The sequence below is a fragment of the Puma concolor genome, chromosome A3, assembly GCF_028749965.1.
Source record: "Puma concolor isolate L17-30 chromosome A3, mPumCon1.1.hap2, whole genome shotgun sequence".
Taxonomy (NCBI): domain Eukaryota; kingdom Metazoa; phylum Chordata; class Mammalia; order Carnivora; family Felidae; genus Puma; species Puma concolor.
This window is the reverse complement of record NC_141669.1, coordinates 49,231,201-49,253,388: the sequence shown is the minus strand read 5'-3', so window position 1 is coordinate 49,253,388 and position 22,188 is coordinate 49,231,201. Positions and strand designations below refer to the sequence as shown.

At 38.7% G+C, this 22,188-nt stretch overlaps 1 protein-coding gene and 1 long non-coding RNA gene across 3 annotated transcripts in view; one reads left to right on the top strand and one right to left on the bottom strand.

Annotated features, from left to right (window-relative positions):
- The first annotated feature begins 4,491 nt into the window (after positions 1 to 4,491).
- On the top strand, positions 4,492 to 21,797 carry LOC147582426 (uncharacterized). The gene is made up of 2 exons (XR_015249088.1): positions 4,492 to 10,207; positions 21,020 to 21,797. It is a non-coding gene; the product is annotated as an uncharacterized LOC147582426 (long non-coding RNA).
- GCFC2 (GC-rich sequence DNA-binding factor 2) overlaps positions 19,784 to 22,188 on the bottom strand; it is a 55,935-nt gene continuing 53,530 nt past the window's right edge. For both annotated transcript variants that reach the window (XM_086700745.1, XM_025932042.2), the window contains one exon: positions 19,784 to 21,450. In XM_086700745.1, coding sequence (XP_086556871.1) covers positions 21,333 to 21,450 — 118 coding nt within the window. In that variant the 3' untranslated portion in view covers positions 19,784 to 21,332. The remainder of the gene's footprint in view (positions 21,451 to 22,188) is intronic.

Sequence of the window (22,188 nt, the reverse complement as noted above, 5' to 3'; positions counted from 1 at the left end):
CAGAGTCAAATCATTACCAAAATTCTTTTCATTGAGCCTGGAATCTGAACACGGAAGTGATGGGATTTCTTTCAGTTTGTGGAATAAATTATAAAAAGTGTATGATATAAAGAGTAATAATAGAGTGAGTATTGATGTAGCCACCTCAGGGTTAAGAGGTGAAACATGTAGTAAGATCCAGGAAGGTTAAGAAATAGAACATTTACTAGGGGTTGAGAAACTTCTTATGTGTCTGCAATTGCATCCTTCTCCCCTCCCAGATACAAGCACTATCCTGACTTTGTGTTAATCATTCCCTTGTGTCTCGTTTGATTTTATTGTATACATATACATTCTAAAACAACATAGCTAGTTTTGGAAAACCTGTTGGCAGATAAAAAAGGACAAAATTATCATTATTACATGAAGGCTTCATGGAGAAGGTAACAGTCTTTTGCTCATAGTCTGGCTGCATTTTCTCTGATTGTTTGCAAAAGTCACTTTGAGGTAGTTCGTGGCCAAGGTCATGAGTGAGTCCTGCTTAACAAGAAGGCTTACCACAGGGCATCTGATAATTGATGTCTGGCAGAAATGGGGTTGGAGGGAGTAGACTTCTATATTTTCTGGTTTTCAGCTCATGAAGAATCAAGCTCCAGCTCACAGGATAGGTCAGAACTATGCTTCAGTAGGACAATGTGTGTATCCTTGCTGATCCATGTAGCTGAGAGTGGAATGGAAATCTGGCATATAATGGCATATGGTATTGAGGGCAACCCTCAACCTGTTTTGAATTATGCTGCTCAGATCTACCCTCTGGTGCCTGGCTAATTTGGGATTTGCATTGACTTCTCTCCTGTGCTGATTTTTTTCTGGATGTTTTGTTTTTTATTTTATTGGTTACTAATTTATTTTGGTGGAGCACATCTTTTGGTAGCTTTCAGAGGAAGTATGTATGGAGGTAAATCTTTGGAGTCCTTGCATGTCTGTCCTATTTGATTGGTAATTTTATAGAATTCTAGGTGTGAAGTAGTTTTCCTTCCAAATCTTGAAGATACTGCTACACCGTCTTGTTTCCAGTTGTGTTGAGAAATCCAAAACTATTTCGATTTCAGTTCTTTGTGACCTGAAAGCTTGTAGACTATCTTGCTCCTCAAGGTAATGAAATTTCACAGTGATGTGCTTTGGTGTGGGTCTGTATCCATTATGTCCGGTATTTGATGAACCCTCTCAGTATGCTAACTTGTGTCTTTTGTTTCTGGGAAACTTCTTGTTCATTGATGATTTCCTCCCCTCTGCTTTTCTCTTTTGGGAGAAGTTAATTTGATGTTGGTTCTCCAGGACTGGATCTCTTTCCCCCCTTCCCCAACCTCATCTGTCTTTAATTCAGTCTTCTAACTCTTCTTTGCTCTCATAATTTTAAATCTGAAGATCCCTTTTTGATTTCTGGATGCTCCTTTTCTTACATGGTACTTTGTTCTTATTTTATATTTTTGCCTATGGATGTCTTCTGTTACCATTCAGTACATTCATGATAGTGTTTGTGTGTTGTTGTTTTGTTGGGGTTTTTTTATAAAGTTGTTTTTCTGTAGGATCTGTTTTCTTCAAATTTCTTCTTTGTGTGTGTGTGTGTGTGTGTGTGTGTACACACATTTTTTTTTTTTTTTTCTTTTCCTGTTTTAGGCTTTTCCAGGACATCTGACAATCCTTGGCTGTCTATTTCTGGTCAAATAGTGGACTAAAAAGCTGATTAGGAGCCTTGGACTTGTGAGAAGGGTTGTTTTTAGGGTTATTGGGGTGGACTTGTTTTGGGAGTTCTGTCCTCCATGTATGTGAATGTCTTGGATTGGTCACATTCTCCAGAGTAGAGGCTTCCAGTCTCCCTCCTGGATGGCAAGGATCTGTCTGCCGGTGTTGTGAGAACCTGATGGGGGAAGAAGCATGGGGTTTCAGTCACTATATGTGTATGTGCTAGCTTGTCCAACTTTCCCCTCCCCACCGACACGCTACTGGCTTGCTACCCTCAGTACCGGAAGTCCAGAAAAACCGTCTTTCAGATGTCTAGAGAATAAACTTCTGGCCTTTTCCTGGCGTGGGGAAGGGCTAGACAAGCAATGGTGAGGAAAAGAGGAAGGGATATTAGGCATATAACCTCCAAATACTTCTCATTAGGTTCTTCTATTAGCCACTGTCCTTAACCCCCAGCTGCCGGGGTATTGAATCTGCTGACTGGACAATTATGAGGGCGAATTAGGTTGATTCTCACCTTTCTCCACTGCTGGCTTGATTTGCCTTTCTTGAGTCTGCTAATCCATCCGTTTGCTTTGTCAGAATTGTGTTCTGATTGTTTCTTGTCCTGTTCTCTCCTCTGGTTTTGTGTCTCATTCATAGGCTTTCCGTGGTTTGTACTGCTTGCCTCTTGTCCTGTTTTCTCTGTCCTTGTGGATTTGTTTTTTCCCTATGGTGTATTTTAATGATAATTTGAATAATTCATCTGACAAATTAGCCTATGTAGCCATTTCTTCAATAATAGATTTCTTCAAAATAAATTTTTATATATTAACCTTGGGGTTCTCAACATTCAGTGCATCCTTGATCTTTTTTACTAATAGTTGTTACACAACATTCTGATTACACTTAGGAAGCAGTGGAATTTACCACTTATATGTATTACTTGCTGAGAAAGCTCAAAAATTTTAACAAGAGTGATATTTTTCTCCTCTTTTGTTTTTTTTTTTTTTTGAGAGAGAGAGAGAGAGAGAGAGAGAGAGAGAGAGAGAGAATGAGTGGGGGAGGGGCAGAAGGAGAGAGAGAGAAAGAGAATCAAGAATCTCAAGCAGGCTCCACGATGCTGGGCTCAATCTCATCACCATGAGATTGTGACCTGAAGCTGAAATCAAGAGGCATGCTTGACCGACAGCCACACCGAGGTGCCCGATACTTTTTTTCCCTTTAACTTGTCAAAAGATAATCATTAAAGCCTGTTCATTTTTTACCTTGGTAAACATACTTCATTCAACCTTGGCAGAGGAGCAGATGAATGATACATTTCAAGATCTAAAGCTGGGTAAATATGATCAGCTCATAAGTACATGTGTTCGTAACACAATGAATACTGTTTTCACTCTAAAATTATCTTTAAAATTCTTGTGAGTTTTCCTCCAGAAACAAAGTAAATCTTAATATATTAATGTGTATAGGATAAAAATTTGTATTGTAAGATATATAGCAAAATTTGCCCTTTAACCATTTTTAAGTGTATGATTCGGGTGGCATTAATTACATTCACAATGCTGTGTGGCCATCACCACTAGAACTTTTTCCTTACCACAAACAAACTCATTAAGTAACTCTCTATTCCTATCCCCTCTCTTCCAAGCTCCTGGTAAATCCCATTCTACTCCTTATTTATTTTTTACTCTTTATTAATTTACCTATTCTAGATACTTCTTTTAAGTGGAATCACAAAATATTTGTACTTTGCATTTGGCTTATTTCACGAATATGTTTTCAAGATTCATCCATGTTATCAGAATTTCATTTCTTTTTATGGCCAAAAAATATTCTACTGTATAATTACTATATTTTGTTTATTCATTTCTTGATGCACACTTGGGTTATTTTCACCTTTTGGTTATTGTGAATAATGCTGCAATGAAGACTGACATGCAGGTATCTCTTTGAGTTGCTATTTTTATATTCTTTTTAAACATATTCCAGGTTTATACCCTGGAATGTAATTGCTGGTACATATATATTTAAATATTCCTTTCCATTTCTTTAACCCCTTTTCTGGATTTGCATTGGGGCTGTTTAATTCCCACCTATTTATGAATTTTCCACTTTCCCTTTTGTCAGAGAGGATACTTTGTATGATTTCAAAGTATCATTTTAAACTTTATGGAAAGTTGTTTTGTAGCTTAACATGTGGTCTGTCCTGCAGAGTGTTACACGTGCACTTGAGAAAACTAGATTGTGTTGCTGGGTGGAGTGTTTTGTAAACATCTGTTAGGTCTAGTTAATTTATAATGTCCAAGTCTTCTGTTTTCTTATTGACCTTGTAAGTGTTTTATCCATTTTGACAGGAGAATGTTGAATTTTCCAACAATTATTATAGAACTCTCTAGTTTTCCCTTTAATTCTGTCAGTGTATGCTTCATGTATTTTGGGGGCATATTGTTCACTACATAAATTATTCTATCTTTTTGATGAATTGACTTATCAATATGTAATATACTTTGTTTCTTGTAACAGTTTTTTGCTTATAGTCTATTTTGCCCGATATTGCTACAGCCACCTCTGCTCTCTTGGTTACTGTTTACAGAGAGTATCTTTTTCAGGGAGCTTGGCTGGCTCCCCAGTAAAGCATGGGACTATTAATCTCAAGGTGTGAGTTCAAGCCCCATGTTGGGGGTAGACTTTACTTTAAAAAAAAAAAAAAAAAAAAATATATATATATATATATATATATATATACACACACACACACACACACACACACACACACACACACACACACATATACACACACACACACACACATATCTTTTGTGTCTGGCACTAAAGTGAGTTTCTTATAGACAGCTTAGAGCTAGATCTTGTGTTTTGTTTTTTTTATCTGTTTGACAATCTCTGTCTTTTGTTTGGAGAGTTTAATACATTTGCATTTAAGTCAGTAAAAAGAATGGACTTACTATTTTGTTATTTGTTTTCTTTATATTTTATACCCCTTTTGTTTCTCGTTTTCTCCATTACTGCTTTCTTCTGTGTTGTTGATTTTTTTGTAGTGAACTGATTGTCTTCTCCATTCCTTTACAGGTATATTTGTTAAATGTTTCCTTTGTGGTTACCATGAAGATTACATTTAACATCCGAAATTTATAATAATCTAGTTTGAACTGATACTAACATAACTTCCATAGCATACAAAATCTCTACTACAAAGTTCTGTTCTGCCTTTATATTATTGATGTCACAGATTTTATCTTATAGAGTGTGTGCTCCATAACGGATTTATAATTGTTTTGTATGCATTTGTCTGTACTTACCTTTACTGGAGATCTTTATTTCATCATACAGATTCAGGTTACTGTCTGATGTTCTTTTTTTTCTGCCCACAGTACTCCCTTTAGCATTTCCTGTAGAGCAGCTCTGATTGCAAGGAACTCCCTCGGGTTTTGTTTATCTGGGAACATCTTCATTTCTCCCTTATTTTTGAAGGATGGTTTTGTCAGATACAGAATTATTGGTTGGCGGTATTATTATTTGAGCACTTTAAATAGTCACCCCATAGCATTCTGGCCTCTATGGTTTCTGCTGAGAATTGGCTGTTACTTTTATTGAGGATCTTTTGATCTTGAGGAAGAGCCTTTCTTTTTTGCTGCTCTCAAGATTCTCCCTGCCTTTGTTTTTCGACAGTTTCATTCTACTGTCTTGGTGTAGGCCTCTACATTTATCCCACTTGGAGTTCACAGAGATTCAGGATTTGCAAATTCATGTCTTTGCTCAAATTTTGGATGTATTTGGCCATTATTTCTTCAAATATTCTTTCTGCTTCTTTCTTCTGGGACATTGATAATACATATGCTGGTCTGTTTGCTGGTGTCCCTCCAGTTCCTCAGTCTCTATTCACTTTTCTTCTTTCTATTTTCTTTCTAGTCCTCAGACTTGGTCACTGTAATTGTCCTGTTTTCAAGTTTGCTGATTCTATTTTCTATTTTGGTACAATTAGCTGTTAAACTCTACTAGTGAACTTTTAATTTCAATTATTTTACTTTCTAGCTTCAGAATTTGTTTGGTTCCTTTTGATAATTTCTGTGTATTTATGGATATTCTCATTTTGTTCACCTATCCCTTTTCTGATTTTCTTTAATTCCTTGTCCCTGGTTCCCTTTAGTTCTTTGAGTATATTTAAGACAGTTGCTTTGAAGGCTTTGTCTATTAATTCCGATGTCTGTGGTTCTCCAGGGATGTTTTCTACTATTTTGTTCCTTTGAGTGGCCATACTTTCCAGTGTCTTTGAATGTCTTTTGACTTTTTTGTTGAAAACTGGACATTTAAATATTATGGTATGATTCTGGATATCAGATTTCCCCTCCTTCCCCAGAGTTTCCTTTATTACGATTATGGGACTGCAGTCCATTTGTTTACTGATGTTTCCAAGCTATTTTTGCAGAGATTTGATTCCTTATTGTGTGTGATCACTGAGTCTGTTTCTTAACTTGTACTTAGATAGTATTTCCTTGAAAGCCAGGAGCTAAAACAAATACCTCTCCCAGTCTTTGCCAATTGTCCCTTCTGGGTTATTCCCTCAACACTGACCCAGGCTCGCACTAAGCCTGACAGCCCGAGTGGAAAACATAGGATCCTCTCGGATCTTTTCTTACCATGCTTCTTGCCCTTGGCGTACGTGTGGCTTTCTAAATTTCTTTTGAATATATGCTTTTGAGTATCTTAATTTCCCAAAGGAACTCCCCCCCCGTTCCCCCTCCCCCCCCCAAGCTTTTTCTCCCAGTCTTTAGGTGATCTGTTGTGTATCTCAATGATATCTTTTCACCCAGGCCTTTGTGGATTGTTGGTTTGCCTTACACCCATATTTGAGCAATACCTGTTGCTTTCTGGACTGAGTTTAAGGTGAGAGCAGAGATGAGTGCTCCGCTTCAGTCCTTCCACCCATGGATAGGCTAGTGTAGATATAAACCATAATTTGTCAGTGGTCTGTTCTGTTCCTTCCAGCAATGGGGACCAAGGTCCAACACAGAAACTACCACTGCCATTTTCAAGACTGCTGCCACATCAAAAGGGCAAATAAAAATGTCACAAAGATTTCCTATCATTATGTTTATTATTTTTTCCAGTTTTATTGAAATATAGTTGACCTATAGCACTGTGTAAGTTTAAGGTATACAGCATAATGATATGACTTTCATGTATGGTGAAATAATTACCACAAAAAGTTTATTAATAATCATACATATAACAAAACAACAACAACAAAAAAAACATGGGAAAAGTTCCATCCGTATCGTCACAAATGGCAGGAATTCCTTTTTTATGGCTGAATAAGATTCCTGTGTGTGTTTTCCCATTCTGCAGGTTGTCTTCTCTTTTGCTGTGCAAAAAGCTTTTTTAATTTCATGTAGTCCCAATCATTTTTACTTTGTTCCTTGAGCTTTATGTAGGTGGCATATCCAAAAAATCATTGCCAAGACCTATGTGAAGAATCTCTTTTCCTATGTTTTCTTCTAGGAGTTTTATGGTTTCCAGTCTTTCATTTAAGTCTTTAATTCATTTTGAGTTAATTTTTGTGAATGGTGAAAGACAGGGGTCTAGTTTCATTCTTTTGGATGTGAATATGCAAATTTTCCACCACCATCTATTGAAAGACTATATTGAGTACTGTCTGTTTTGTCATGTATTAGTTGCTTGTGTAGGCATGGGTTTATTTCTGGGTTCTCAATTCTATTCCACTGGTCTATATGTCTGTTTTTAAGCCAGGACCACACTGTTTTGATTGCTATAGCTTTAAAATATAGCTTGAAATCAGCAAGTTTGATGCCTCTACTTTGTTCTCCTTTCTCAGGATTGCTTGGGCTATTTGTTTTCCGTGTAAATTCAGGATTTTTTTTTTCTTTTCTGTAAAAAATGCCATTGGAATCTTAATGGGAATTCCATGTAATCTATAGATGGTTTGGGGTAGTATGGGCATTTTAACAATATTAATCCCTCCAATACATGAACATGAGATACAGTTCCCTTTATTTGTGTCTTCTTTGATTCCTTTCATCAGCATTGTATAGTTTTCAGTGTATAGAGTTTTCACTTCCTGTTTAAATTTATTAAGTATTTATATTATTTTTGATGCTATTGTAAGTGGGATTGTTTACTTCACTGATTTTCCAAGAATCATTGTTAGTTTATAGAAACACTACTGATTTTTGTATGTTAATTTTGTTTCCTGGAACTTCACAGAATTCTTTGGTTAGATCTAAACGTTTTTTGGTAGAATTGTTAGGAGTTTGTACATATAATATCATGTCATGTGCGAGTAAAGTCAATTTTACCTCCTTTCCAATCTGATGCCTTTGTTTCTTCCTCTTGCCTGATTGCTCTGGCTAGGATTTCCAGTACTACGTTGAATAGGAGCTGTTGAGAGGGGGTGCATTTGTCTTGTTCCTGATCTTAGTAGAGGGAAAGCTTTGAACCTTTAACCATTGAATATGTTAGCTGTTGACTTGCCATAAATGGTCTTTTGACAATTTCTAATGTGTCTCAGTGTAGGTCTATTCAAATTCAACCTATTTGGGGTCTTTTGGTCTTCATTGATCTGGATGTTCATTTTTCTCTCAAGGTTTTGGAAATTTTTAAGGATTATTGCTTTAAATATACAATTGATCTTGAACAACACAGGTTTGAACTGTGTGGGTTCATTTGTGCGTGGGGTTTTTTTTCGACACTGTGGTACTGTAAATATATTTTCTCTTCCTTGTGATACTCTTAATATCTTATCTTCTCTAGCTTAACTGTAAGATTACAGTATATGTATTATATGTTAAATCCATATGCAGAATATGTGTTAATTGTGTTATCAGTAATGCTTCCAACACTCATAGGCTATTAGTTAAGTCATAGGCTATTAGTTAAGTTTTGGGGGAGTCAAAAGTTTTATGTAGATTTGCAAGTGTGTAGGGGTTGGCACCCCTAACCCCTGCATTTTTGAAGGGTCAACTGTACTTTCTATCCCGTTTTCTTTCTGGAATTCCCATAATGATATTGTTTCTTTTGATGGTGTTCCATAAGCTCCATAGACTTTCTTCACTCTTTTTCATTCTTTTTTTCTTTTTCCCCTCTGGATAATTTCAAATGTCCCATCTTCAAGGTCACTGATTCTTTCTTTTGCGTGGTTGAGTCTGCTTTTGAAGCTGTCTATTGAATTCTTCAGTCATTGTATTTTTCAACCCTAGGATTCCTGTTTGTTTGGCTTTTCTTTCTTTGTTGGACTTCTTATTGTGTTTATGCAATGTTTTCCTAACTTCCTTTAGTCGTGTGTGTGTTCTTGCAGTTCACTAAATTTCTTTAAGAGGATTATTCTTTTTCTGACAGTGCACAGATCTCCATTTCTTTAGGGTCAGTTGTTAGCGTTTTACTAGTTTCCTTATGGTGTCATGTTTATCTGTTTTTTTTGCAACCCTTGACTCCTTATGTTGGTATCTACACATTTGAGTAAGCTGTCTCTCTTCTAGACTTTTTAGGATTGCTTTGGCAGGGAAAGCTCTTCACCATCTTCTCAGTTTGAATGTTTAGACTTGTCAGCTGGTAGCATCCTTGGGCAGGCAGGACTTGCTATCAGGGTCTATTTTGGGGTGAGGCCACTGCTGGAGCTCTGAGGTGGGCGTGGGATGCTGCTGGCTGAGAACATTGGATAGGACTGCTGGCTTATTTCCCTGATCTAGCAAGGCTGTAGATTGGGCTCTGTGGTTGCCTGGGTTCTCTGGTCAGGCTTACTAGGCAGGATGAGGTGCTATATTCAGCAGCAGGTAGGATTATGAATTAGCCCCCCTGTGCTAGCAGGGCAGCAGAACAGGTCCCAGGTCCTGCACCGCAACTTGTTTGGGGACGTACATGGGACAAGACTGTGCACTGAAGTCTCCGGCCCGATGGAGCCAGCTGACCCTGCTAGAGTCTCCACTTAAGTGTTGCTAGGCTTATGGAGCTTTCCTGGTGTTCCAGCCAAGCTTTCTGAGCCAGCGGGATTCAGGAGCCACCCTCAGCAGTGGGAAGGGCTGTCAACTAGCTTCCCTACCTAAATAGAGCAGGAGAGTGAGCTCCAAGCAGCCTCTCAGATGTTCCTGGTTAGTTTTCCCACTCAGATGGGGCCAAGAGCTACTCAGCAGTGATTGGGCCTATGATGTAGCTTCCCGCCCAGAAAAAGCAGGAAAGCCTGCTCTCAGCATCCTCTTAGGTGTTCGTAGTCAGGCTTCCCGGTTAGGAGGGACCAGGAGCTACACTCGGCAGTGTTACAAATTTTTCTTCTCCACCCTGGGTGGAGCAGGGGGCCTAGCTTGAAATCTGGATAAGTAGGCTGTTTGTGGTCTTGACCAAAGCTGACTTGCCCCCCAGGTTCTCCCGCTGAATGGTGCCACTGGCTTTGCTCGGAGGATGGTCAACTCTGCCCTGCTGCTCTCTCTGCTCGAGCACAGTGTCCAGTGTCCTGACCAGGCTTTTCCTGGAGGTAAGACTGGGTGGGAGTCCCAGTAAGTGACCAGATGTGCGGGGGCATGCCGGACGTCCATCCTGTGTTCTCTTTTCCCCCTGGGGGAACCACAGGCTCAGGGAAGGCCTCTTGTTGTGGTGCTGCCTCAGCCTAAAGAGGGGCAATGTGGTGAGCATGTAGATGCTTCTCTTTTTTAATGCAGTCTGTCTTGGTCCCTGTGGTGTGTGTGTGTAGGGTGCTTCAGCCTCACTTCTGTGTTCCAGGTTTTTTCAGTGGTGTCCATGCATACTTGTCAATTCTCGTGAGGAGGCGCGAAGTCTGGAACAACCTATGTTGGTATCTTGGTGACTTCCTGCCTTTTTATAAGTTGCCTTTTATTTGATCCTGTGTTCGCTTGGTTAATATAAACATGACTGCTTCCCACAGTTCTGCAAAAGTTGGTTGTGACCATTCCTGCTTGTCTTTCAATGTTTCTGTGGGAGGACAAGACCTTGAATCTGCATATTCCATCATGTTGCTCAAGAGTGTGTTGTGTTTAAACCTCCATTTAGCGTTGCAGTAGGGCAATTAATGGTTTAAAAGAAATAACTCCCTGAGTCTTTTGTATAATGCACAGCATTCAAACTGTTAGGTTTTTCCTATTAGAAAAAGAATGATGTACTTAACTTTTCAGTTTTCAGGGATAAGCTAGTCTTTAACCCATTAGAAGGGCTCCTCTGTTCCAGACACTGTGCAAGGCATCTCATGTCTCTTATTGTTCATCAAACCTTATGAGACAGGTGCTTCTACTCCATTTTACAAATGAGATCGCTTTAGAGAGGTAAGCAGCTGTTCTGAAGTGGCACAGATGGTGGCTGGTGGGGCTAATGTTGAACCTCACAAATGCCTGAGTCAGATCTCTTTGGTTTTCTTTTTAAAGTTTATTTATTCATTTTGAGAAAGAGGGGGTGGGGAGGAGCAAACAGAGGGAGAGAGAGAGAAATCCCAAGCAGGCTTTGTGCTGTCAGGGCAGAGCCTGACATGGGGCTCGAACCCATGAACAGTGAGATCATGACCTGAGCCAAAATCAAGAGTCAGACGCTCAACTGACAGAGCCCCACCCCAGAACTAACTATCTATCTATCTATCTATCTATCTATCTATCTATCTATCTATAAATGTTTATTTTAGAGCACGTGAGCAGGAGAGGGGCAGAGAGAGAGGGAGACAGAATCCCAAGCAGGCTCTGTACAGTCAGCACAGAGCCTGATGTGGGGCGGGAACCCACAAACTGCAATATTAGGACCTGAGCTGAAACCAAGAGTCGGATGCTTAACTGACTGAGCCATCCAGGCGCCCCCTGAGAATTCTTTTAAAATCGGTTTTTAAAAAAGTCTCCAGGGGCGCCTGGGCTGCTTAATCAGTGGTCCCTGCAACCCTTGATATTGGGGTTGTGAGTTTGAGCCCCATGTTGGGTGTAGAGATTACTTGAAAATAAAAGCTTTTTAAAAAAAATGTAAAAAGTCTCCAGACTTTATCAAAATACCAAGGACAGTGATGGATTTTAGTGTTTTAAAAAGCTCCTGATGTGATTCTAATGTACAACTAGTTCTGAGAATCACTGCATTTAACATTTTGCCTCCTATAGAAACAGCAGAATGGAGGTGAAATTCAAGGCAGGTCATTTTGCTTTAAATTAGGCCTCTAACTAAAATGCTTGGGGCGTTTTCAGTGAAGGCAGTAGAGTGACCAAATTGTCCTGGTTTGCAGGGGACTTCTCCGATTTTAGCACCAGAAGCCCTGCATCTTAAAAACACCTTAGTCCTGGCAGACTGGGAAGGCTGGCCACCCTACCAGGCAGATATTTATGAAATTTAATGGTCTATAATAGTCGTTTATGATTTAAAAATCCTAGAGGTGTTCCTAAAAATTTGAGCACAATAGGGAAGTCGTTTCCCTATGTTTTTCCCTCTCTAGCTTTAAGAAATCCAAATGGGGCACCTGGCTGACTAAGTGGATAGAGCGTGCAACTCTTGTCCTTGGCGTTGTAAGTTTGTGCCCCACATTGGGTGTAGAGATTACTTAAAAATAAAATCTTATACAAAAATAAGTCCAAATGTGTCTAGGAACATTCTGTGTTTTTCAGTGAAAAAGCTATCAGTGGTGCTTTCTCACTTTATAGAACATTTAGTTTTTAAGACATTTTTAATCTTTTTTTTTTTAAAGTTTACTTATTTTGAGAGAGAGAGAAGGGGTTGGGGGAAAAGAGAGAGAATCCCAAGCATGCTCCTCACTGACAGCATGGAACCTGACTTGAGACTTGAAGTCATGAACCTGTGAGATCATGACCTGAGCCAAAACTGAGAGTCAGATGCTTAACCAACTGAACCACCCAGGTGCTCCTGTTTTGTTCGTTTGTTTTTGTTGTTTTTTTTTTAATTTACATGCAAGTGAGCATATAGTGCAACAATGATTTCAGGAGTAGAATCCAGTGATTCATCCCCTACATATAGCACCCAGTGATCATCCCAACAAGTGGGATGGGCCCCTTGCCCATTTAGCCCATGCCCCCCACCCACAACTCCAGCTACCCTCAGTTTGTTCTCTATATTTAAGAGTCTTTTATGTTTTGTCCCCTCGCTATTTTTATTAAAATTTTTTTTTTTCAAAGTTTATTTATTTTTGGGACAGAGAGAGACAGAGCATGAACGGGCGAGGGGCAGAGAGAGAGGGAGACACAGAATCGGAAACAGGCTCCAGGCTCTGAGCCATCAGCCCAGAGCCCGACGCGGGGCTCGAACTCACGGACTGTGAGATCGTGACCTGGTTGAAGTCGGACGCTTAACCGACTGCGCCACCCAGGCGCCCCGACCCTCGCTATTTTTATATTATTTTTGCTTCCTTTCCCTTATGCTCATCTGTTTTGTATCTTAAATTCCACATATGGGTGAAGTCATATTTATCTTTCTCTAATTTCGCTTAGCATAATATCCTCTAGTTCCATCCACGTAGTTGCAAATGGCAAGATTTCATTCTTTTTGATTGCTGAGTAATACTCCATTGTATGTATATACCACATCTTTATCCATTCATCTGTCGACGGACATTTGGGCTCTTTCCATACTTTGGCTATTGTCGATAGCACTGCTATAAACTTTGGGGTGCACGTGCCCTTCTGAAACAGCACACCTGTATCCCTTGGGTAAATACCTAGTAGTGCAATTGCTGGGTTGTAGGGTAGTTCTATTTTTAGTTTTTTGAGGAACCTCCATACTGTTTTCCAGAGTGGCTGCACCAGTTTGCATTCCCACCAGCAGTGCAAAAGAGATCCTCTCTCTCCGTATCCTCTCCAACATGTTGTTGCCTGAGTTGTTAATGCTAGCCATTCTGACAGGGGTGAGGGGGCATCTCATTGTGGTTTTGATTTGTATTTCCTTGATGATGAGTGATGTTGAGCATTTTTTCATGTGTCTGTTAGCCACCTGGATATCTTCTTTGGGAAAGTGTCTATTCATGCCTTTTGCCCTTGTTCTCTGGATTATTTTTTTGTGTGTTGAGTATGATAAGTTATTTACAGATTTTGGATACTAACCCTCTATCTGATATGTCATTTGCAAATATCTTCTCCCATTCCGTTACTTGTCTTTTAGGTTTGCTGATTGTTTCCTTTGTTGTGCAGAAGCTTTTTATTTTGATGAGGTCCCAGTAGTTCATTTTTGCTTTTGTTTCCCTTGCCTCCAGAGATGTGTTTAGTAAGAAGTTTCTGTGGCCAACATCAAAGAGGTTTTTAAAAAAAAATTTTTTTTTTTAACGTTTATTTATTTTTGAGACAGAGCATGAGCGGGGGAGGGGCAGAGAGAGAGGGAGACACAGAATCGGGAGCAGGCTCCAGGCAGGCTCTGAGCCATCAGCCCAGAGCCCGACGCGGGGCTCGAACTCATGGACTACGAGATCGTGACCTGAGCTGAAGTCGGACGCTTAACTGACTGAGCCACCCAGCCGCCCCTCAAAGAGGTTTTTGCCTGCTTTCTCCTCGAGGGTTTTGATGGCTTCCTGTCTTACATTTAGGTCTTTCATCCATTTTGAGTTTATTTTTGTGTATGGTGTAAGAAAGTGGTCCAGGTTTATTCTTCTGCATGTCACTGTCCAGTTTTCCCAGCACCACTTGCTGAAAGACTGTCTTTATTCCATTGGATATTCTTTCCTGCTTTGTCAAAGGTTAGTTGGCCATATGTTTGTGGGTCCATTTCTGGGCTCTCTATTCTGTTCCATTGATCTGAATGTCTGTTCTTGTGCCAGTATCATACTGTCTTGATGATTACAGCTTTGCAGTACAGCTTTAAGTCTGGGATTGTGATGCCTCCTGCTTTGGTTTTCCTTTTCAAGATTGCTTTGGCTACGGGGGTCTTTTCTGGTTCCATGCAAATTTTAGGGTTGTTTGTTCTAGCTCTGTGAAGAGTGTTGGTGTTATTTTGATAGGTATTGCATTGAATACATAGATTGCTTTCGGTAGAAATGCTATTGCATTTTTAACAATATTTGTTCTTCCAATCCATGAGCATGGAGTATTTTTCCATTTTTTTGTGTCTTCAATTTTTTTCATAAGCTTTCTATAGTTTTCAGCGTGTAGATATTTCACCTCTTTGGTTAGGCTTATTCCAAGGTATTTTATGGTTTTTGGTGCAGTTGTAAATGGGATCAATTTCTTCATTTCTCTTTCTGCTGATTAATTATTGGTGTATATAAATGCAACTGAATTCTGTGCATTGATTTTATACCCTGCAGATGCCCCTGTTTTTTAAGGAATTTTTAATGGGGCCCCCTAGACCACAAGAAATGCTTAGCACCATTTATTACTTTATTAAAAAAATTTTAATCATTATTAAAGACAGAGTGTGAGCAGGGGATGGGCAGAGAGAGAGGAAGACCCAGAATCTGAAGCAAGCTCCAGGCTCTGAGCTGTCAGCACAGAGCCCAATGCGGGGCTCGAACTCACAAACCGTGAGATCATGACCTGAGTTGAAGTCTGATGCTTTAACCGACTGAGCCACCCAGGTGCCCCATGCTTAGCACCATTTATTAACCAGTTAGGTCGAAATATTTAAAAATAATACACATTTAAAATATTGCATCCTTAAATTATAATTACTAATTGGGTTTTGTGTATCTGCCCCTAAGCAACTTATCAAACCTTGGAATCAAATTGGACATTACTACTCATTTTCTGTTCCACATGGAATTTCATGAGGTACTTGCTTTTATCACAGTGTCAGAAGTTCAGAAATAACAAATAAAACCAGTGAATCACCAAAGTAGTAATTAAAAATAGTTTGTAAACTGGGAGCACTTAAACCAAAACATGGAATAAAGCTCAGGGGTGTGTGTGTGTGTGTGTGTCTTTAAGTTTTATTTATTTCAGTAATCTCCTTACTCAATGTGGGGCTCGAACTCATGACCCCGAAATCAAGAGTCTCACGTTCTTCTGACTGAGCAGGTGGATGCCCCTCAGTTGTATGTTGGTGTGAGCAGTTTATATAGTGAGAAAGCAGTGACAGTTTATTCTAAATTCATTGGTTATATTAGAATTTTCTTAAATGATAGTGAATTGGTCAGTGGTTACCTCATACCAACCTTGGGAAACAGTTTAAGTTTTATTTATGATTTTTAGAGGTGTAAACAAGAAATGACCCAGGTCGTCAGTCTGGCAAAATAAGCTAAATTAAGCTTTGCTTGTAGGACTAAACTGGTTTTGCCTGCTTAGGGAATTTTCAAGGCTGGTCTCCATTTGCTTTTAACAGCGGCCTCTGGAAACCCAGCTTCACAAATAAGTGTTGTCTTCTAAAGTACTGTAACATGATCTAACGCTGACACTGAACAGCCTTGAGCTAGAAGCTCCAGTGGTTTGTGAGTGGTGTTGAGTACTGCTGTCTCCCTTTAGAATTTAAAATGTCCCACAATGTCCTGTGGGTTACGACAGTGCCCAGGGCATCTCAGCTCAGTTTGGGAACTGTTGGGTCTATAGATACTTCTGTCTTGAAACCATCTACATGAAAATACTCAATTGAATCGTCAACCTGAATCTTCTTTTTACAGGCTTTTTATTAAATGTCAAATCTTTATTGACATTAATTCACATTTCTCTGGACTAACTCCATGTGACTTGACTAAGAGAATATTGTCAACATAAATTAGTCCTTGATTCTCTTACAGAATTTTCCTGGGGGCATTTCTGGTTAGCAGATCACACTGAATCCCTTATGTGAAATCCTTCAGGGCAGTGATTCTAAGGTACTATTCTTGACGGAAATGTGTTAGGTTTAGGTTCGTTTGGGTGGAAAAGGGGTTGAAAACCACTGGTCTAGTGGCACCTGGGTGGCTCAGTCGGTTAAACATCTGACTCTTGATTTTGACTCAGGTCATAATCTCCTGGTTTGTGAGTTTGGGCTTTGCGCTGACAGTGCAGATTGGGACTCTCTCTCTCCCCTCTCTCTGCCCCTCCCCCACTCACTCTAACTCCGTCTGTCTCTCTCAATTATAATAATAAACAAATCCAACACTGGTCTAATGGACTAGGTATGTTAAAAACAAAAGTATCTCTGGATATCCCTACCAGTTTTCCTCGGTTAACATCTAATGACTTTAGAAAGTATCACGAAGAACAATTAGTATGGTATTCAACGGTACTCAGCCCATGGGTAACAGTGAGATAGTTCACTATTCCAGACACTTGTCTGATCTATAAAGTATTTTAAAAAATTGATGCACCACTATAACATTCAATAAAACACACAGATCTTAGGTTTTCCATTCAGTGAATTAACTTTGAATACACTCCTGTACCCATCATGCAAATCATGTTACAGAGCATTTCCATCACTACCAGATTCCTCGTCTATTTTCATTCCTCCATCGTTTTAGGTCTGTTCTTACGTTGAATCATAAAGTATGTATTCTTTTCTAACTTCTTTCATTTAATGATGTTTTTGAGATTAAGTTATATGCATTAGCCCATTTCTAATGCTGAGTAGTTTTCCATTTTATGAATACACCAGTTATACCTTCTGTTTTGGGCTATTAAGGCTCTTATCAACAGTTATGTATACTCATGTTTTTGTGAACATATATATTTTTTTAATGTTTATTTTTGAGAGAGAGGGAGAGAGAGACAGAGGGGGAGCAGGGTAGAGGCAGAGAGGGAGGGAGACACAGAATTCGAAGTAGGCTCCAGGCCGAGAGGTCAGCACAGTGCCTGACACAGGGCTCAAACCCACAAACTGTGTGATCACGACCTGAGCCAAAGTCGGATGCTGAACCAAGCTACCTGGGCGCCCCGGCATATTTTTTCTTGCATAAATGCTCAGGAATGGTTTTGCTGAATTGTATGGCAAGTGAATGTTTAACTTTACTAGGAAACTGATGAATAGTTCTCCAAAGAGGTTGTTCATTTTATACTTCCAGCAGCAACACAGGAGTGTTCTGGTGGCTTCACATTCTTGGCATTTGTGGATGTTTTTTTTTTTTTCCCCATTCTAGTGTATGTGAAATGGTGTATCATGGTGGTTTTAATTTGTACTTCCCAGAGGACCTAAGATGTTGCGTAAATTTTGAATTTTAAATCCAACTTGTCCTTTTTTTTTCGTTTAGTACTTTGTGTCCAAGAAATCTCAAAAATTTTTTTCCTACATACTTTTGTTTTTGGGTTCTACATTTAAATCCATGATTTTGTGTGTGTATGTGTGTGTCTGAGTAGAGAATAAGAGTCAAGGCTTTTTATTTCGTACATTCAATTGTTTCACCAATATTGTTATACTTTCCTTTTCCCACTGAATTAACTTGCCATCTTGGTTAAAATTTGTGTACGTCTGTTTCTGGACTCTTGACTGATTCTAATACCACAGTCTTGATTACTTAAACTTCATGTAAGTTTTTTGTTAGTTTAGTAATCTCTACACCCAGTGTGGGGCTTGAACTCACACCTGCAAGTTCAGGAGTCATAGCTCTTTCAACTGAGCCAGCCAGATGCCTCCTTTAAATTTTGATAGCAGATAAACATGTCTTCCAACTTAAGGTTGTTTGGCTCTTGTAAGGTCTTCGCACTTCTACGTAATTTTTAATATATTAAACCGGTCTTTTTTTTTTTTAAGTCTAATGGAATTTTGATAGGGATTGCGAAGTATAAATCAATTTATGGAGAATAGACCCCTTAACCGAAAACTGTTTTCCAATTCACGAACATGATGTCTCTCAAGTCCAAGTTTTCATCTTCTCAGCAAAGTTTTGCTCTTTACTGCAGAGGTCTCATAGATCTATACATTTGTTCCTAGGTATTTGATGTTTTTTTCTACTAGAATGTTACTGTTTTTAAACTTTAAGTTTCTAATCAGATCACCAGCATGCCCCAGGCCTTGATTTTTCTAAGATCTTGCTAAATTCACTTATCAGTTCTGGCTGGTTCTTTTTCTTGCAGAGTAAGATTTTCTGTGTAAACAGCCATATCATTTGTGAATGACTATTCTAAGCTCTTGTGTTCCAATCTTTATGACTTTTTCTTGACTGATTGTATGGCTCTGACTTACAGAACAGTGTTGAACAGAAATGGTGAGAGCAGACATCCTTGGTTTGCTTAGTATTTCACCATGAAGTATGATGTTAAGTGTAGATGTTCTTTTGCAGATGCTCTTTGTAAGACTGAGGAATTTAACTCCTAGGGTTTGTATTGTGAGAGGATGTTGAATTTTGTCCAGTGCATTTTCTATAATCATTGATAGGATATTTTCCTCTGTTCACAGGTAAATCATATTGATTGACTTTCTAATGTTAAATAGACCTTGCTCTCCTGGAATAAAACCTATTTGGTCAAGATGTATTATCCTTTTAATACATTGCTAGGTTCAATCTGCTAATGTTTGAAGGACTTTTATTCTTGTGTTCATGAGGGATATTGGTCTGTTAAATATTTTGTCACAGGCCTAAGAAATGCAAAAATCAATTGTTTTGAGGTGTTTTTAGTGTCCATTTTTGGGTTCCTAAGAGTCAATATAAGTTTTTCTTACAGAATAAGAAAGATGACTTTTTAAAATTTCATATTCTTTATATGAACGAAAAGCTGAAAAAAATCCAGGGAGAGAATTGAGATGTGAGATGAATTGTTAACAGGAAGAAGAGAAAAAATCTGCACTGGGGATTAAGGAAGTTTCACAAATGTTTTTGATTATCCTCCATTATAATATATGACGGATAAAAATCTTGAGGTTCAAACTCCAAGTATAATGAAGCCTACTATAATGAAATTTAGTTAAATTGGGAATTTAAAGCAATTTGTAGTTTTGAAAGAAGTTCTAATATTTCCCATTCCACAAAAAGAAAAATCTCTCTAACCAAATTAAAAATGTAAACATGTCCAACACAGCTTTAATTAAAAATGCAGGGGCACCTGGGTGGCACAGTTGGTTAAATGTCCGATTCTTGATCTCAGCTCATGAATTTGAGCCCCACGTTGGGTTCTGTGCTGATGGTGGGGAGCCTTGTGGGATTGTCTCTCTTCTCTGCCCCTCCCCTGCTTGTGCTCTCTTTCTCAAATAAACTTAAAAAATTAAAAAAAATACAAAAGTCAGGGAAATTTCCAAATGTACACTTTATTAAAACTAAAATTTCATATGCAATAAAGATCTGCCTTTTGTGTTAACACACACATGTACGTTTGTGTAAGAGAAAAAGTCTGAAATGGTAACATTAAAATGAAAACAGTTACCTCTGGGACAGTAATTGGTGCAGGAATGCTAAATGCTTTCTAGAAGAGACCCTATTCTTATATAATTTGTGTAACTAAAAGAGCATTCAAACTGTTCATACTAGTGAATCACAAATAGAAATAACACATCAATCTGTTAAAATATACACAGCTTCAGGGACACCTGGGTGGCTCGGTCGGTTAAGCATCTGAACTTGATTTTGGCTCAGGTCATGATCTCATGGTTTCGTGAGTTCGAGCCCCACGTCGGGCTGTGTATGCTGACCATGCAAAGCCTGCTAGCATTCTATCTCCCTCTCTCTCTGCCCCTCTCCTGCTCATGCTCTGTCTCTCTCAAAATAAATAAATGTTAAAAAAAAAAATACACGGCTTCAAAACTAGAGGTGAAAATGTCAGAAGCCACATGCTGAAGTCCTATAATATAGTATTTTTTTCCTGATATTCTTTGGGGCAATAATTTACAAAATATATATTCAGGGTCACCCTGGAGTTATTTAATGAACAGATTTAAGAAAAAATTATTAGTAAACTCATTTTGAGAAATTTTCAGTCTCTTTTCAATTACACAAATATTTTATCGGAAAGTTTATTACATGTTCTGAATATTCAAAATACGTGTATCCTAAGCCTATCACCAATGACAAAAACCCTAACAGAAGAGAAATCTAAGTACCTAACAAGTAATGTTAGCACACTAAAAACATCATACATTAAGAGAAAAAATGACAATATGGAAAACAGTAACATAGGATAGACAAAACATTGGTATCTTTAAAACAAAGTTCTTACAAAGCCATTAACATGAGTGGATTTCAAAAAGAATTACAAATGGCCAAAAAAGTACTAACAGCCAAAAGAATAATTAAAATTTTTTATATCTACTGAATTTGTACTGAGTTAAAAAAAAACAACAAAAAACCTATGGCGGGGGGTGGTTTGCTGGCTTATTACACTTGTTTTGGCCCAATACATTGGTACAGATTTCTGAAGGACAATCTGACAATCAATAGTTATCAAAAGCCTTAAAATATCTTAATCAGTTAACCCTTAGCAAATGATTCATTCCAATTAAGATTTCCATTTTAATTTTTTGTGAATAGAGACGGGATGAAGAGAAGTAACAGATGTTGCTATGGTCAGTTCAGAAGACTCACCAAAGCCAAAGCAGCAAGGTTTCCCCAACTCTTCTCTTACAGTGGAAAAGAGGTCCAAAGAATCAAAGGGAAGTATGTTAACTCTTACTGCTCCTGTGGGCTTACTTCCTGCGAACACCACAGAGGGGCAGCCTTTCGCGATACCAGAAGGTAAAATAAGGCGAAGGAATGGAGGGAATCCTGCGGGCACCGCTGCCCCGAGCAAATGAGCCATGAGTGATTATATTAAAATCTCACGTTAGTACTTCCCACAGTTTGCTCAAACTTCTTTAATTACTGATTTAAGATGGTCTAGGTGACATTCTTCTATGAAGGATTCTGCTTGATTCAAAGCTTTTATTTTCACCAGAATAAGAATTATTTCTTTGACTTCATCCCTGGGAAACAAAAAAAGGAAAATGAAGTGCATGAGACAGGGAACCATTAATTGTTAATCTGAAAAAAAGTTTAAGCCAGTATCTCATATTCCAGACTTTACCTTTTCCAAATAAGCATTCCACTAGAGACTCTTATTAGATGTGTATGCTGGCAAATTTTAATGTGAATGGCTGTAAAAAAGTTAAAGCTATCATCAGAAAGCTGAGTTGCAGCATGGGGGCTATCAGCTTGTATGGGCTATTATGGTGGGAGTCTCAGTGGGAATGTTTACCCACAGAAATGCTACAAATCTAGGTTTTTTTTATTAAAAAGAATTTTTTTTAAAACGTTTATTTATTTTTTGAGAGACAGAGACTGAGAACGAGCAGGGGAGGAACAGAGAGTGAAGGAGACACAGAATCCAAAGCAGGCTCCAGGCTCTGAGCGGTCAGCACAGAGCCTGAAGCGGGGCTCGAACCCACAAACCGCGAGATCATGACCCGAACCGCAGTTGCTTAACTGACTGAGCCGCCCAGACGCCCCTTGGTTTTTTATTTTCAAAAATGCTTTAGTTTGATTTTGGAGAAGTGCTTAATCAGAACGCAACTGTACTTAAACCCCTAAACATCTAGTGAGGTGAATGAGACACCCAAAACAGATCTAGCTACTCCTGGGTAAACATCAGGCTGCAGACCTGCACTTAACAATTACTGAGGTTTTAAAATGGCTAGGAAAATGAAAAATACTTTGAAAACATG